This window comes from Anoplolepis gracilipes, chromosome 15 (assembly GCF_047496725.1).
Source record: "Anoplolepis gracilipes chromosome 15, ASM4749672v1, whole genome shotgun sequence".
NCBI classification, from domain to species: Eukaryota; Metazoa; Arthropoda; class Insecta; order Hymenoptera; family Formicidae; genus Anoplolepis; species Anoplolepis gracilipes.
The window spans coordinates 2,619,374-2,637,682 of record NC_132984.1 but is presented as its reverse complement, the minus strand read 5'-3'; the positions used below and the strand labels follow the sequence as shown (position 1 = coordinate 2,637,682).

At 37.5% G+C, this 18,309-nt stretch overlaps 1 protein-coding gene across 4 annotated transcripts in view; it reads left to right on the top strand.

Annotated features, from left to right (window-relative positions):
• Sk (small conductance calcium-activated potassium channel) overlaps positions 1-18,309 on the top strand; it is a 132,326-nt gene that overhangs the window by 89,345 nt on the left and 24,672 nt on the right. For all 4 annotated transcript variants that reach the window (XM_072907228.1, XM_072907226.1, XM_072907227.1 and 1 more), the window contains one exon: positions 11,234-11,653. In XM_072907228.1, coding sequence (XP_072763329.1) covers positions 11,234-11,653 — 420 coding nt within the window. The remainder of the gene's footprint in view (positions 1-11,233; positions 11,654-18,309) is intronic.

The following is an 18,309-nucleotide window of genomic DNA, read 5'->3' as shown; positions in this document are numbered from 1 at the left end:
GTGGGGAGCACGGAGGGGAAGAAATGGCTTCCATACACCGTGCGAATCAGACAATTGGGACACTTTATCACTTCGCTTCACGGGCTGCATTGAGGATGGATGGCGACCGAGAATTGCGGGAGGAGAGGGCAAGAGAGAGAATGATGGTAGAGAGCGCGAACAGGGTCGAGAAAACAATATCGCACTTATTGACGAAGAGGTCGCACTTAGTTGGCTATCGCCAACTTGAACTTTACTAGAGTAAAATTATCCGTAACGTTGTTTCCTCGCAAAGAGAGAAATCGCAAAAGGATGCGCGTTCGCATTTCCTGTAATTTCGACAATGTGAGAAATTTTATCGAGTAATCTTTCTCTCTCTCTCTCCCCCCCCCCCTCTTTCTCTCTTTATCTCTCTCTCTCTCTCTCTCTCTCTCTCTCTCTCTGTCGGATAAAGTTTTATGATGGTAATATAATTCTTGGGTTTTTCCCTTTCTTCCCTGGTATATATATTTCTTGTTTTAAATATGAATTGTGTATTCATACGTACTTTTATTTCGTTAGATGCTGGCTTTTATGTCTGATGCTTCAACTTAATTACTTGGATTATTAAAATTTAATTTTGACGAAACGTTCGCCAAAAGGAATTTCAATTGCGTGACTTTTCAAAGACGTCATCGAGTTTACTGTGACAAATGTCAAAGTGTTAGAAGATGAATATAAATAAATTTTGGCAATGTCAATTGTAATATGTGCGAGAAAGCCATTTTGTTCTCATTGTGACATAACAATTAGATCGAGCGGAAATAATTAACTGCGAATGCGTCATGAATTGGATTAAGAAAATTACTGGAATTTTTCGAGATCGCTCCAATTCACTTCGTTGAATATTCTGCGTTCAATTGAAAAGGATACTTCTCATTCCAAGTACAATATCGTTCCGTCGAGCATGGTCTCTCGATTATCAACATCCTCGTGAAAGTTTTCTGCGTAATCGCGAGGTAATGGACATCCCGGTCCGGTTTTATTATCGCGCACTCGTTCAATGCTTTTTCACGCCATCAACATCGGAATTTTCTCGTTCGACGTACAAAGAAAGATAAATAAATGGCTGATGAATCGGTCCCCGTTTATTACAAGTGAAGCAGGAGAAAAATTCCGCGGGATTGGTTTCGTTAGAACTGAAGCGGGAGAGGAAGATTACAGAAATTGGTTTTACTAGAATTAAACCAGGAAAAAAATTAGTGATAATTGATTTCCAGTATTGAAGCGAGAATAGAATTATAAAGATCGCGAGTCTGTTAAATTCGACGTGAAAAAAAAAAAAATAAAATGTTACCGAGACTTTTTTTACAATCTGTATGTTTTACATTATCATTATAATCATAGTAATGATTGTTTCCTAATAGTACATATTAAATTGAAATGTAAATTACAACGCTCGCTTCTGTCTTTACGATTTTATTTATATTTTAGTATAAAATATTCTGATTTCTTTTCTCATTTGCATTTAACGATAATTATTTTTTTTTTTTTATGCTTTATCAAATTATTTTCTGTCATAATAATGGTTATCTCTAGAATGAAAAGTTATACAAATTCTTTAAACGAGTCTCAAGTATATGCTGCAAAATTGGGATTTTCTAAAGATCATATTTTACAGCTGTTTGATTAGAAGACATCTTTCAACAAATGTTGCAATTAATAGTTTTATTTTAATCATCTAATTTAATTTAACTATCTAATCGAGAATAATCCAACAATAATAGACGAAAGAATTTCAAAAGATATGAAAGTAAAGATTAGGAAATGTGCAGCTCTCTAGAAGTCTTGGAGAGAAAATCCTACATTTATATTTATTTCTCCGAGGTATGCTCGAAAAGATCCCCGAATGAAATTCTCTTTCACTATTATAGTATATATGTATAACGCGCAAGCCATGTAACTGCAAGCTAGATGAAATGGGCTGATGTAAATTAAAGAAAGTTGCAATGCATTCGTCATTTAATATGTGTACATAGGCATGATACATGTTTCAACATTTATTAAACTCTTAATTATTAGTTAAAAATTCAAAATTAAATTTTTATAGTTAATTTAATGTAAGTATTATATATTTACTCTTTCGCTTGTCAAACGCTGACAGATATCAAAGTACCAGAGTTCTGAATCACAGTGTAATTTTTATAGATGCGATATATTCGATTCGAAAAGATGTAAATATGTTTCTAGCGATATTTGATGCAGAAATCAAAAATTGACGTTACTTTTTTATCGTTGATTTAGTTTGAATCAGTTTTAACATGTGGTCTCAAAGAGAAAGAGAGAGGAAGAGACGAGATAATTTATGTGAATAGAAATTACATATTCTCAATGGGAATTTCGTCCATCGTGGTTAATTAAATTCTTCGACATGGCGATGCTCCAAAAAGCATTGCCATTGCGATTCTGCAAAGCGAAGTCCCGGTTGAAAGATGTGACTATCTGCGCGGAGTGAGTTACGTGAGTTACGTGAGTTCTCTATTAAAAGTGCTTTTATATACTCACTTCTGTGCGCGTTGTTCGCCGCTTCAGGAAAACGTAATTAAGAGACTGTCCCGCTACTTTCTTACATTATTCTTTTCGCGATTTCATCACTCTTTGAGGAACTTCATCGAAATGCCGACCATTTTTTCTCTCGTTCTATCAAATTATGCTATATTAGCGAATGTTGTATACAAACATGATAATTATACTGTCTGTAGTATTACACATAAAGTGTGTACAATCCCTGGAAAAACCTGGGAAACAACTTGGAATCCTTAGAGGATTTTTAAATAATTCTCTCTGATAATTTTACTCTTGTACTGTAAATTATAAATATATATCTATCTCTGTTTATATATTTAACGTCTTAACAAAATATTGAAATGCAGACTGTATTATTTATTTTAATTTTTAGCGATAAAAAATGAAAATGTTTTGAAAGTTAAAAAGTTTATCTTAATGAAAGCTATTCAGATTTTTTCAGCACATTTATAAAAAAAGTCTAATACTTGAAACTTTAGTGTTTTTCTCTCGTATGAGTTTTTCTTGTATGAGTGAAAAACATTAGAAAACGTATAGGATAAAAAAAAAATTGCATCAAAAGATATTTAAAATTTCTCTTTACTTGGAATTTTGAACAAAACTATCTGGAAGATAAGGGAATTTCTTTTTTTTTTATAAGATTTGGATTAAAATTCTACTATAGCTCTCAAGTATTCAAAACGTAATGGTTTAAAGGAGAAGCCATTCTGTGTATAATGAGTTTATGTTAAAATATTGAAAATTATATTTTACAAATTTAAAATTTAATTTAATTGAGCAATTTTTATTAAAGCAGCAACAATTTGATTAATATCGAAGGATAGTAGATATTAAAGTAGTAACGGTTTCTTTTTTTATCAAAAGGAAATTCAAAACCGCTCATGACTTTATACGATACTGTAGACATTTAAAGAATCCTCGTCTTCTTTGTCTTTCTGTCTTTCTAGCTCGCTGTCTCATTCTCTCATTCTGTTTGCCCTTGACTCGGGATAAACGAGATTAAAAATTTAACAATGCGACCTACGGACGATTGATCGCTGGCATTACGTGCGCTTAGCAATGGGCGACACGAGTTCTTCATCGAGAATGCTTTCGTCGATACCGCGACATTTATATTCGATTGTTGTCGCTCTTAGTTTATTTATTCTTATGTGCCGTTCTTTAAGCAACCGTTTTAAATCTTGATCGAAGGACCTTTTATCAATTGTAAACGGAAAACAGATTCAAATACTTCCTCTCTCTTTTTTTTTTTTTTTTTTTTTCCACAAAAATTTAACTCTGTGCAAAATCATTTCTTACCTTTAAAAGTAAATGACTTTTTTTTCGCACGAAAGCTCGCAGCTTTCCAAAGCCGTAATTGTCTCTTTTTTTGGTTTTTATGAAATTACTGACGATGCGGAAATGCAGATACGTCAGTTACAGAGAGCTTTTACACGACGCAATATAGAATGTACAAATGTAACTTTCTAGCTTTCCGTTCGCCGCCTCCCCGTGCTTTTGCCGTCAAAACTGTTTCACCGTCGATTACGTATCCGCAAAATCGAGATAAAAACAAAAAAGGAGGGGGGGAGGGGGGAGGGGAGAGGGGAAAATGAAAAAGGAGCAACAAAAGAGAGCGCGTTGCCAACGAAAATGCAATAGCTGGCGGAGCTCTCGGTTGAAAATTGCTTCTGCTTTCCCTACTTTTCCTATTCGAGCGAACGAGAGCGCCCGAATATTTTTCCCTTAATCCCCTGACTAGATCGGGGCGCACGCTCGCGTAAATGCGGAAGTTGGATGTCGTAACGCGGTCGGAAGACTTGAAGCTGTAAAGACCTAAGGGCGCCGTTGTAAGTCCGAAAATTTAAAGAGCTCTAGAAATCTAACGAGCATTAAACGAAAGAAAAGAAAAGAAAAGCTAGGAATCCAATCAATTTAAAGATTTGAAATTATACGAGGTGTATAAGGGGACCTTGAATCTTTAAACTCAACGGACTGAGAATTTTAAACCTTAACTCTTCAATGAATTTAAGATGCCCGATGCTGTTTGAATTTTTCACGCGCGAGCCAGGATTATAGAACGGAGGATTTCTTTTATTCCTCTCCTACGGAGGGAATCCCCCTGATATTTTGCGGGGGATCCGAGTTGTCGCAACGCTTTGTAATTATTTTTCCAAGCTTCCGCGAGTATTGTTTCAGAGGGACTCTAGTCAATAACATCTAGATCTTACAGCGCGGGGGACATAATAATCCGAAAGACAATTCAATCCAAGATAGGGGATTATCCGCAAACGCAAAAACAACGACGCGATGTTGGCGACGTAAACGAAATAGTGTGGAAAATATAACGGCGGAATTATGTTGGGAGGCCCGGCGCGCTTGGAAATTGCGATTGCTGTCTTTACATTTTCTCGGGCATTTTCCCTTTTCGATGTAATCCTCCGCCCATTGGCTCAAAGCCTTGCGCTGACCGGGAGATGATTCTCCGGCGTAAAGAGAGGAGATTCTCGCAAACATGTATACTTTATATCGCGTCCACATAACGTCGGCAATTTTGTGCAGCACCCGCATCCTTGTAAAGTGTGTTATGTAATGCTCGGTAAATAGATTATTCGTAGTTTCCAATCCGGAATCGCGTTATCTATTCTTTAATTCGTTTCTATTGCACGTGAGATAGTATCGTAAGCACTCTATTTCGGATAATTTGATTCCATGGCACTTTTATTTAACACAAATTTTGTTAAACCGTTACTACCTCGCTGCAGATTATTGCGACAGTTGAAACTAAAGAATTTATTCATGTTGGTCATGTTATACGTGCTGTCTCTAAATGAACATTTTTTAAAATCAGCGCTCGTTTGGGGTGCGTACGTGGTAACATTAATTAGAGTAATTATTTTAAAATTAAATGCATGTTTGAGAAAAATATTAAACTTTTTTTTCATAATTCTCCACTAATGCAAATATGTATTACATATATTATAGCGTACAATTAGAATCAAAGTAAAAAGAAAATACATAAAAAAAAGATCGAGCGTATATAATTAATTTTTTTACAGTTTTTACTTTATTACTGTACATAAAACACTGTTAATGATTAATGTTTAACTTCATTATTCATTTCGCGGAGCGATTTATGTAAATTTTTATTGCCGACAAAATTCTCGAGCTTTTCCAGTACATGGCGAAAAATTAATAAGCGCCAGTTTGTCGTAATATCTTCGTTAAATTCCGCGTCGCGCTTCGGTAATCCGTGTGACTATTTCCTACGAATTTCCCAAACGCAAAATGCTGGAATAATAATTCCTGAATATTTCGCTCCCTCCCTGTTTAGTTAATAAAGTCGTGAGTCGTCGACGAAAATCTCTCATCAAAGTGAAAGAGTCCTGGATTAATTCGAGACCTGGATTATCGGTTAACGATGACCTCATCGCGTGTTTCATATCATCACCGCGTATTGACAATCGACTCGTATCGACAGGTACGTTATGAGAGAAGGTATAATTCTGATTTTCTAACAAGCGTGCGCGAGACAAAATCGATGCTTTACGTCTTTGCAAAAATATTACGTGGACATTTTTCTACGACCAAGCAAGCTATACAAAATTTATCCTGCTTGTTATCTTTGAATGACTGGATTTGATTTGGAATTAAAATGATTTTAAACGAGAGAGATTGGAAAAAGGCTCGGGAAAGAAAAATCTGGAGACAATTGCAGCTTATTAAAAAAGAGTAATACATATTCTCCGCGACAGAGGTGGAGCAAATATTAATATGGGATATTCTCTTGGCAACGTTCCCGTTTTTCATCGGTAATAACACGGCACAATTTCTCGGGGAAGCGAGATATAGAAAAACAGAAACACGACCGCGGGTTTGATTTCGTCAATATTGATATGGACCGGTGACGAGAGGAATTATACGAGAGGCTCGGATTATTTTGTGGGAAAACACGACGACGTATGACTATGACAATCGGAAACTCGGAAAAAAAAAACCCTGGGAAACAGTATCTCATCGACGATTTGATCTTATCGATTTAATGCCAGACGAAAAACGAACGCATGAAACTTGTCCAACAAGAGCAGAGATAATGGTTATAATTCGTGATATCTGTCGAATTATTGGTCGCACTGATTATATTATGAGGGACTCTCCCCCCCGCTTGTGCAAGTACCGATCTCCTCCTCCCTCTTTGAAACCGTTATCTCGCGGTTCCATTAGAGAGATTATGTTCGCGAACATGGACAGATGGGGAGGGCAAAAGGGGAGGAGGACGCGTGTATGCGGTATAATCGCCGAAAACTAGAGCGAGAACCGCAGCTCCGGAAAGCTGCTCCGACAATTATCGTGATTCGTTTTCGGGTTCGTTTCGAACTCTATACATCGTGTCTACGACGATGCACGAGCAAAAGCGTGTTTAACGACGGCCGTTTATCGTCGTGAATTATTGCCAAGACAGAGTATATAGCTCGGCCAGTATTTCGCGTCGCGGAAATTTAAAGTGTCGGCGATCGGACCGGCTGTTCTAGTCGGAAATCCGATTGTGAATTTTACTAATCCTCTCGGCATGCAGTTTTTATTTATCGAGAGAGAGAGAGAGAGAGAGAGAGAGAGAGAGAGAGAGAGAGAGAGAGAGAGAGAGAGAGAGAGGTTCAAAATTTCTTTTGCTATTTTTTTCGTAATTTTTCGAGATTGTTTAAATGGGTACCACGCACACAAAAAGCCAAGGTATTTTTCGTCAATATAAAATGTTATTCTATACAAGTGCGAAAAATTGTAGGAAATGATTATTTGTCGAAAATTAATTATCTTTCATACAAACATATACTCTTGTAAACCTTCTCTAAAAAGTTATACTAATTTAAAGGGAAAATAAAAATTAGATTTTTATTTTTTTTTTTTTTTTTAATTTTAGATAAGTTGGAAAAAATTAAATTTGATAGATATTTTCCATTAATAAAAAGTGCAATACTTTTAATATTTTTTTAATCCTCCCGTATCGTAACTCAGGCAATTTAGCACCGTGTTATGCATGATAATGTATTTTATTTTTTTACTTGAAAGCTATTGAGTTTCGAAATAAATATGATCAAGCTTTCTAACGTACATTTTAAATAATCATTCCGTTAAAAGTTCAATTTTCTAATAAAAAATTAAATATAAGGGTTAGTTTTATCTCTTTATAATGATGCTAGGAGATTAAAAAAAAAAAATATTAATAAATATACTTTTTAAGTGTTCACCAAAATTTATTTATTTTTTTAATTTATCCAAGATTTAAGAAAAAAAATAAAAACCTAAATTTCATCTCCCTTTTTGGAAAAGTATAAGGGAAAGATACAAAAGGAGTATTATGTTTACAAAAGACTGTCTCTAATTTTCGACAAAAAAAAATCATCTAAAATTTTTCGTACTTATTTATAATCACTCTGCATATCGACTTTAAATAAATCGATAAATCCAGGACAAATCCAAGTTTTTCAAACTACTCGATAGAGAAATGTACGAAGGACATCTGCTAGAATCGTGCAGCTTAGGGGAGACGAGTGTTTGAGATTCGAGAGAAGAGAGACGTCAGATTTAATACTAATCCAAGGAGTGTAGGCGCACATGTGTGACAACTGAACCGCAAATACTAACCCCCAACCCCTACCTCTCTCTCCCTCTCTCTTCTCATCCCGTACACTTGATTCAACTCTCTCTCCTTCTCTCTCGGTTCTGTGTGCAACACTGCTTTCTTGCCGGCTCGAAACTATAATACCGGCGACAATGTACCGAGCCAAGTGTGAAACTCGAGTGCGAGATATCGAATGCTACACAAATACGCGCGAGACGAAGATCATATTCCCCCTCCTTCGCTCCCTCGAGTCTCCTTCTTTTTCTTCGTTTCTTCGCGGTGGCCGACAGTTTTATCGCTTTTCTCGCGCGAGAGAACGCTGCAAGTCGCCGGAAAGATTGCGGTTTCGCGAGAGAAAAAATTGACTTTATTAGCCGTCGACGGGCGGAAAAGGAAGCAGGATAGATGGAAGGTTCACATGCAGAGGAAATTAATACGATCCGATTCGGTGGGAAGGAATCGTGTTGCAAGAATACCATCTTTTTTAGAATAAGAATAAATTATAACACATTTCTATAAATAATAAGAAAACGAGAGAAAAAAAGACAAACGAAAGAGTGTCAACGAAAATTAAGTATAATGATTTCTCTTCTTATATCATTACGTCTAATATAAATTCAAATACCACACTGTGTAACAGTTAATTGGAAGGCGTTTTCCAGTTGAAATAATCCAACATGAAAGATCGATATGAACCGGAAGGGACGGAAAACGTCGGAAACGATCCGCGTGCCTCTTTATCGCGACCGCGAGTATAATCGCAAAGTGCGGGCGAGAAAGAGAGAAGTTTGTCGAGCATATACAAGTTTTAAGATTGCCCGAGCCAATCAAGCTTTGAATTAAGGAAGCCTCTCGGGATGGTCTCCATGACTACCATCCCATCCCCCTTTCTGTCCTCCCCCCAGTAACACAGTCTTCCTCCCTTAACCCCCCGGCTGGTGAGAAAGGTTACGAGGTCATGCTGCGCGAAATCTCTCTGCCGGTGCATTCCGGCGAGTATCTCATCAGAGCCTCTTTTCCTGTTGATTATCCACAGTTAACTAATGTCGCGCGGTAGCGAAACACAGGAATAAATTATGCGAAACCTCGGGGTATCCGTGGAAAGCTTATACTTTTTACCTTTGATTCGAAGAGCGTCCTAGAAGATTGTCATTTTTACATACTTTGTAATTGCGCTTTCACCCACTCTCTCTTAACAAAAAAAGTCTCACGTTGACGCAAGTGGGGCAAAAAAGGACGCATCTATCTCTCTAGCACCATCGTTGAGCGAAACTCACTCACGCAGACCCACGCTCTAACTCATCGGCTCGAAGACGCACTCTCTCTTTCTCTCTCATATAGAAGAGATAACACGTTCGGAAAATATAGCGGGGGATCGATAGGCCGCACATGGAGTTGCGTACGTGCAACCCCCATACACTGGTAGAGACAGGTGCATGCGCTCCATTCTGTATTCCGTTCTGTATTAAAGTGTGGTTGGCACACCCGGTATATGAAGTGAAATCGAACGGGAGGATACATAGACGCCGGCGACAGACTTCTATGACACGATGTGCTCAGATTTCTCCTTCATCCTGGACGAGAGAGGAAAAGCGACGGAGCAAATCGATCAAAAAAAATACTACAATAATCGCGGCGATATATTTTTTTTATATAGTGTATGTATTTTTTTTTTAGTTTGTATTTTTTTAAAATAGTGCAGTTAGAATTTGCGAGAATCACCGGTCTCGCATCATTGAAGAACATTTTCACGTTAATTAATCCGGTATCTTACGACACGTCACTCAAATAGTTTTATATTTCTCGAGCACTCGAAATTTGCAACGTTAAAGTAATCTTTTATTTTCGATATTAAATATTTTAATAATCTCTAAAATTTTGTTAAAAAATATAAAAGAGATCTTACTGTAACTAAACATATTTATTTTTATATATTAATAGCTTTTAGTAGGTATGAATAATTTAATTTAATGCTTTCTTTCACAAAAAAAAAAAAAAAAAAAAAAAAAAAACGATACAAAGACCAGATTTAGTATTATCTTGCCTCATGTAACGCTAAAAGTACAGTAGAAACACACACGTATTGAATCTTCTTGATTAGACCAGGTTTACTTCAAAATAATTAAGTCGCTAGCATTAGTACGAAGTCAGAGGGATAAACTATTTTTTTTTCTTTTTTTTTCTTTCAAAAGAAAAGTGAGTGGCAATTCTGGTCTTTCCTTTGTAAAATCGAAGTGAAATCTTTGCAGTTCATGCTTATTTTATGCCGTCTGAAAGCTCGCCTGAAGCGGAAAAAACAACAAGCGATAAAAAAAGGAACAACCGTTCCAATACTTAATGTCCCGGCTTCGCCGGGAAAAAAGTTAACGTGATTAGGAGCGAGCGCGCTTTTTTGTTACACAGAAATCCTATTCGGAGAGCTTCCAGACGAAGTGCTACAATTTTTGAATAAACATTCTTTTCCCTCCCCTCGATTCGCTCGGGGACTCGCGTAATATGGAATTTCGCGCGCACATCCGAGACACTCGTTAACTCGTATCGCCAGTTGGCTGGCCAGATGGAATAATTTCCATCGATCGAAACCAGTCTCGTGCCCCTCTCGGCAGCTTCGGCTGGAAGATTTTATGCGACCGCCCACGTTTTGCTCGATAAATCAGGACTACGCGGCCGCTATTAAGACGAGTCGTCCTGAGCTACAGCCATTTATTTCAAAGTTAGCGTGAGTCACGAGAAACAAAAAAAAAACGGAAAGGAAAGAAAGAAAAATCTTACTTTTCTCTCTGTCTCTCTCTCTCTCTCTCTCTCTCTCTCTCTCTCTCTCTTTGAACATTTTAATTTTCAGGTCTTAAATGTCTCTCGAAAGTCTTGGAAATATATATATATATGTATGTATATGTAACCTTACACACGCTATTTATGCACGTTCCTGTCACAAGCTTGAATTAGTAGTCTGAACTTTCACGAAAAGTGCGAGAACAAATGAACGAAATTTGCAAAATGAATTGCTAAAACGAGATTAATTTCCGCGACGCACCACGTGCGCCAAGTACATTTCTCTCGGCTTAATCGCGCTTGTTCTCGCTGTTGCAGCTGCGGAAGCCAGTGTCGACTCTCTCGATTCCGGGAGCGATGAAGAACAGCGGCGGGGTGGCCGGCGGGGGCGGCGCGGGGGGAGCGGCCGGGGTGGCCGCCGGATGCGGTAGCGCCGGGGGCGCCGGTGCCGGCGAGGACGCCGGCATCGCCCTCGTGGGTGTCCACACCGAGTATCCCCGTTACATGGACGAGCGCATGCTGGGCGGCGGCGGCGGCTCTCTCAAGGGCCAGTCCGGCGGCGGCAGCATCGGGCCCGGATCCAAGCACAAGCCCAACGTCGGCTACCGGCTGGGCAGGCGGAAGGCCCTGTTCGAGAAGCGCAAGCGCATCAGCGACTACGCCCTCGTGATGGGCATGTTCGGCATCATCGTCATGGTCATCGAGAACGAGCTGTCCAGCGCCGGCGTTTACAGCAAGGTGAGTGTTATATCTGAAGAGTATAATATAGGGTAAACTAGGGTATGATGGCCATAAGCTGTAATTTTTTCAATAATCCCTACATAGTGCGCTTTTTTAATCGTTATCAAAGATAATCGATATTTACAATATGTTTATGTGCATACATTGTTCGAAATAACGATATTGTGAATCTTATATCATAGTTTTACTTTTAACTACCCGCAAAGTTTTTCATTTGTCCACTAAAAACTGTTATAACGTCGAATAAATTACAGTTAAGCTATCGTAATCGACGTTAGATATATTATAAAGATATGTAAATTGTTATATGACCTATAATTTTTATTTTCGTTTTCACTATTTTTTTATAAATATTATGGTCATCTTTTCCTTAAAATTTGGATAAGATGGCCAATGCTTATGTTGTACTATTTTAATAATATAAAATTTCTATGAAATATTTTCCTTTCAATTTCGATAATATTACATAATTTAAGCTTCAGTGAAGATAATATGTCAAACACTATTAAAAAATAACAAAAATAAAAGTATGTTCTTTGCATTTTAAAAAACTATGGCCATCTTACCCGAGTTTACCCTAATATTCAGGAAATCGCGACAGGATTTTATTTTATGTGCTCTGTATTTTAATATATTATTCTATTTTATTATCTCTATATACGCATGTATGTAATCTGATTCTTCTCTCTCTCTCTCTCTCTCTCTCTCTCTCTCTCTCTCTCTCTCTCTCTCTCTCTCTCTCTCTCTCTCTCTCTCTCTCTCTCTCTCTCTCTCTCTCTCTCTCGATGTTTTTCGTATTACAAGGTACATGAGATGAAATTTATTTATTACGAGTTATAGATCGTTTAAAGTGGTCTACAAAAACGTGACTCGAGAGAATCGTGTGTATAACGGTTTGTTTTCCGAAAATACTTTATTCACAGTGGTATATAATATGAAATATAATATGACAAACAAAAGCACATGGATTAGAATTACTAACTTTTGAAACGACTGTTGATATCTTTTGTTACATAGTTTTCTAAAAACTTTTATTAATTCGATATTATAACAAACATCTGATTCAACATCTGAGTCTGACTTTCTGCGACTGTTGATTAGAGGGAAAAAATTGATTAAATCATCGTGCACGTTAATAGTGAATATTTGGATATAATTGACGTGCAAGGTTTCTCGACGTTAGCAACTCGTATTATCGAACGTCCAATTAATTTACACTTGACTCGCTAATAGGTGACTCAAACTTTCCCCGAGGCTTTCGTAAATTCGCTTCAGATCGCTCGCGTGAGGGAGTAAACTCGTCAATTCAAAAGTTAAACACCGAAGGGGCGCGGCACGATCTTGGGACTCCCCCTTGGTTCCTGTTTACTAAAATACCGCAAACATGACCGTCATTTGAACAATTCTCTATAGAATCAATGTTAGAAATGGTTGCAATCGGAAATTTGATTCACGAATTGAAACAGTTTTAGAAAAATGTACGTGTCACAAATTCTTTGATAATTTTACGAGTCTATATTTTACTCATTAAATTTTTATGTTTTCATATTCGAATATTCATTGATCGATATAAAGTGAATTTGTAATTATTTTGTCACTCGCCGTCTGTATAAAATTGATGACATTTTAATTAATTATAAAATACATGTTGACAGTTATATAATAAAAATTATTTTATTTATTACAAAGAAATTGAAAAATAATTAGTCGAAATTATTTTTATACAACACTCTGCGCACAATACACATATTATATATGTATATTGAATTTTTTTAACGAGAGTTTAGGGCATTCAGATATATCTATAAATATCGCTCGCAATCTGCACGTTTTGCTTATCGTGAGCTCTTCTCTCTCTCTCTCTCTCTCTGGGACACCCATGAATAAATTACAAGAGCTGCTGATAAATGATAAAGGCGCGCCATATCGAGTTTGAGTAGAACGAGAAGATCGAGATGGTGCTCTGAATATTTATCGCCAGTCGAAATCGTTCCGCGGCGAAACGTTAATTCATTCGCCATCGATCAGAGCCCTTGAAACCGCGTGAGAAAAGTGCAGAGCGATGTAGCCGCGTTAATATTGCACCGACTGGTCTGCCGAAAAGGGCAAACCGCGGTGGGATTTTATACTCGAAGGAAATTCCGGTTGATTTCTTTTTTTTCTCGAAGATATGTCGTGACCATTTACTCTCTTACCGAGTTTTTTTTTTTTTTTTTTTTTTAGTCACGAGATTGAATAAGCAGAATATTGCCTCTGGCAAAAGTATTGTAATTTATATATTGAATTGAGATATATTTCTCTTCTCTAAGATTCAATATAGATTACAAAAAATAAATGAAGATTTTTATGGGACCTAAAAATGATAAATCACAAAATATACAAGAGAGAGAGAGAGAGAGAGAGAGAGAGAGAGAGAGAGAGAGAGAGAGAGAGAGAGAGAGAGAGAGGAACAATATTTTAAGAATCTAAATATGAGAGGATTTTACTACAATATATCTTTAGATTTATATTGATCTAAAAACTAAAGTTCTTTTTAATACCGTCTCATTAATTGATGCTCTGATGAAATTCTTTAAAAAGCACGATTCTTCCTTTATATTTCGTCAAAGAAAACCGTGAAACATCCTAGACAGACATACATAGGTAGATCTCGGAAATCCTGTTGCCGACAGTCGTCTCGGCTCCTTTCAAACCCGAAAAGCTTCTTGCTTGAATGCTCGCGACGTGAGATGAAGACCTCCAAGACGCTGGCAAATGTATACACGACACCAGAATTTACCTTACCGTCACTCCGAACAATCCTTGCAGGATGTAGATTGATCCCCCCCTCCCATCCTCTCCTCCTCCCTTCTTCCTCGTGCATCGTTATCCTTTCCATCCCTCGGTCTCCCATCGCGAGGAATCAATGCTGTCGGGAACGCTCACGTTATCACGAATAACAGCTCTTTCCTTGTATGTACGACAAGCTTCGCCACGTGGATCTAAATGATATATCCTCAAAGTAATAGCAAGTTCAAGGTCTTGACAATCGATGAGACATCTATTAGAAACGGTTGATCAATGAGAGCCATAGAAACAAAGAACTCCAAGATATTTATAAAATTAAAAGATTCAGAAAAAATCTTTTGTTTCATATGTTTTTTAATCTGCTATTAAATATGTGAAATTTCTGAATTTAGAAAAAATGTTTAAAGGAATTTAAAAGAAAAATATGAATCGCGATAATTAAAAGTATCTCTCAATGAAATAATTTTGCCTTTTAATTTTCCGCAGTCAATATTTCTTAGACAATCAATAAAAATAATTAATAGAAAATTATTCGAACAAAAATCCAAAAAAGAGATTCGCTCCAATTATGTCGACCTTTTTCATATATTGAAGGTTAAACTCTCATTTTTTTTTTTTGTATCCTATTTTATCTCATCATTTAGGATAGTGAGTCGAATTGATTCACGTTGTCGGGTTAATGATTCGAGAAATGCGTGCGTTGTCGTCGAGTATTATAACTACGGTCTATCAAGACTCGTCGGGATCGTCGGTCGATAAACCTTTCCAATTTGCCACCGTGTTTTTTACGACGCTATGTCGAAGGACGTATGGTCGAGGAGAATCGTCTTCCGAGAATCCCTTGGTGCGAATTGGCTTTATTAAAATTCGTCCCGTGTTCGTCCGCAACAATTTTGAAACTTATGAACGTCCGGTACGCGGAATTTGAAAACTGGCTGTAGTAAATTCAAGCAATGGGAATGTTTCTCCGCAAATATTTCACCGATTTTCATCCGCACTGCGGAGACTAACTTTGAATGCAAACGAGGACCAATGAAAGGAAAAAAAAGTGATTCTTATTCATCTCAGGGAAATTAATGCCAAACTTGATAAAATATTTCCAGTCACGAACGAGGAAAAACTGGATAAAGAAAGCATGTGTAATGTCACCATCAATGGTTTTTAATAGTCTTCATAGTTAATTATAAAAAAAAAAAAAAAAAAAAAAAACCTTACAAGTTTAAAACACTAGTTCTTTTTATGATTTGACATGGACGTCTGCAAAGTTTATTTTTCGTTAAACGATGTCTCCGCGACCTTCGCGAACTTTATCGACTAAAAACGACTCGGTTGATGCGCCGGATATAACGAACAGATATTCAAGGCGACAAGCGCGAGCCAGTCCTCCCGTTATATACTACCCTCGGTATCGACAACCCGGTTCGATAATCGCGATTGCGAAGGAGGGCCGCCTTGACCCAGCCTATCCTTTTTCGAACGAGAAAGCTCGTCCCTAGGGTGCTTTCGGCCGAAAGCTCGCGAGAGTGTCTTTTCGCTCTTCGTCTCGATACGACTTCTGTATTTATTCCGTTTCAAATGGGGATATTTCTCCTGCGAGAATTTCCCTAGGGACCGCGAGAATTCCGTTGTTGACCGAGCAATCCTCTCCTCTTGATCCTGTGCCAAGAGCAGACCGACGGATTAACAATATCGATATTGCAAGCTCAAAGACAATCACTTCTATTCCACCCTCCTCTCCCCCGACTCTGCTATCAGGGAAGACCCGGACATTGCAAAATTGGAATATAATAATGCCAGAGGATCGGCTGGAAAGCGTCGTCCCCCCCCCCCCCATCATCCCCTCCCTTTAATTGAATTTTACGGAGAAAACGTCGGTGTTTGGCGGATGAAGAAAGTCGAAATTTATTCCTACTTGTATCATTTTATTCCGAATAATGCTAGAAAGGCGTAAACTCCCCTTGTAAATATCTCGGACTTGCTAGTCTTTTCATGTTCCTCATATTTCATCTCTTCTATTGAACCTCCGACATCTTCCAATTCATGAATTCTTAGAGTTTGTTTGATTTTTCTGATGGTTAGCTTCATATTCAAGTAAATGGCAATGAAATTGCATGCAAAATGCGATATACATATGTAGGGACGTTAGTTTCCCGAAATATTCGGATGCCGGCAGTTTAAAAACCGTCGAGCGATCCCGTGGTTCGCCCATGCACGCGCATGAATTGCAAATTCGGCAAGGCCTGAGAAATTTCGCGGCGACGCAAAGTCGAGAGGATCAACGCCGTCGTGTTGGTACCGAAATTTGTATGCACAGAAGCGATCGAATTATATTTGGCCGACACTCACTCTCATCTAGTATTCATTAATGTTATATAGCTACATATTGTCTTAATAAATATAACGATAAATATATAGGATTAACTTGTTGTAATTTTTCAAACGATCGAAAATAAAAATAACGCGGAATTGTATATTTTTTTTTTTCTATGAAAATTCTAAACTTTTGTTAAAACAGAATTTTAATTTAAAAGGATTAGTTACAAGGCTATTAAATATCGAAAACCAAAAAAATGTGAAGTACATTTTAGTTGAAAAATTTCAACGTCAAAAAAGATATTGAAATTTTATCCGGGGAAAAGTTTTCAATTATCATTCTCTTCTTCGAGGCACAAATTAAATAAATATAATATATGTATATCAATTTTCATTTCACCGAGAATAAATGAAAAGATAATGCAATATTTCAATCAGAAACTTATATTATACAAACATCTCCTCCGTGCGTTACTAGAACTTTTTTACCATGTAGATGACAGTTAACAAATGCCGGCAATTATATAAATATGAACAGGATTATTTTTCTCCCCTCATGCGCGAATAGGGGATCGATCGCGGTGACAGGCAGCGGTGAGGAATGATAAATTGTGCCGTCACGCCGTCGCAGAAATCCCCGAATGACCTCGATGACGTGAAGACTTCGACAAAGCGGACGAAGAAGATGGCAATTATGCAGCCGCGAGAATATAATGTCATTATAAAGTGGTACTGCGTAACGAAGGCGAAAGCAGGTCGGAGAGGGAAGCCCCGACGCGACGGGGCGGAATGGAAATGCCGTGAGTTAACTCGAGAGCTGCCACGATGAAGAAATGAAAAAGGAAAATAAATACTGTCGGCATGATAAACGTTTGAGCTTGAAATGCATACACTCTGCATTGTAATATCGCGTTCTCTAATTTCATTTTCGTCACCTCAAATTTTAAATGATGAAGCTGAAACTTTTCACGTTATATTCATTGCCCCTCATTTTTGCCACGATTATCGAGTATATTTTTTTTTTTATATGCAAAAATGAGGAATGATAATGTTGATCGTTTAACGCCGCTTTTTTTTCTCCTTTCTTTCTTTTTTAGAGCGCGCTATTAAGGGCTTACGACCCAGTCCTAATGCCTGATAGTAGGCTTTTATGCACCTCCTTTTTTTTCGTCGGCGACCTCCAGGCAGGATGGCTTGGACGTTACGGGCTTCGTGTGCCGTGCAAGGATTAGGGTTCCCCTCTCGGTATAGCGAGATAAAAACGGGTCAGAGTGCTTTCACCGTGGTGGATTAACAAATGGATCCACCATGTCGTTCTGCCGCTTTCTTGACTGCCATCAAGTTTATCGATAGGCTTTATATACGATCTATAAATCGCGCCATATTAATTTTTTTTTATAACTATATTATTATTTGCTTTTAGAACTTTGTATCTGTGGTGAAATTATTATTCTGTCTAGCTCGATTTGTCATTCTTTTCCTGGAATATAAATTATAATCTCATTGCTAACTTGATTAACATCAAATAAACTCTGAAGAGTTCTAAAAACTTT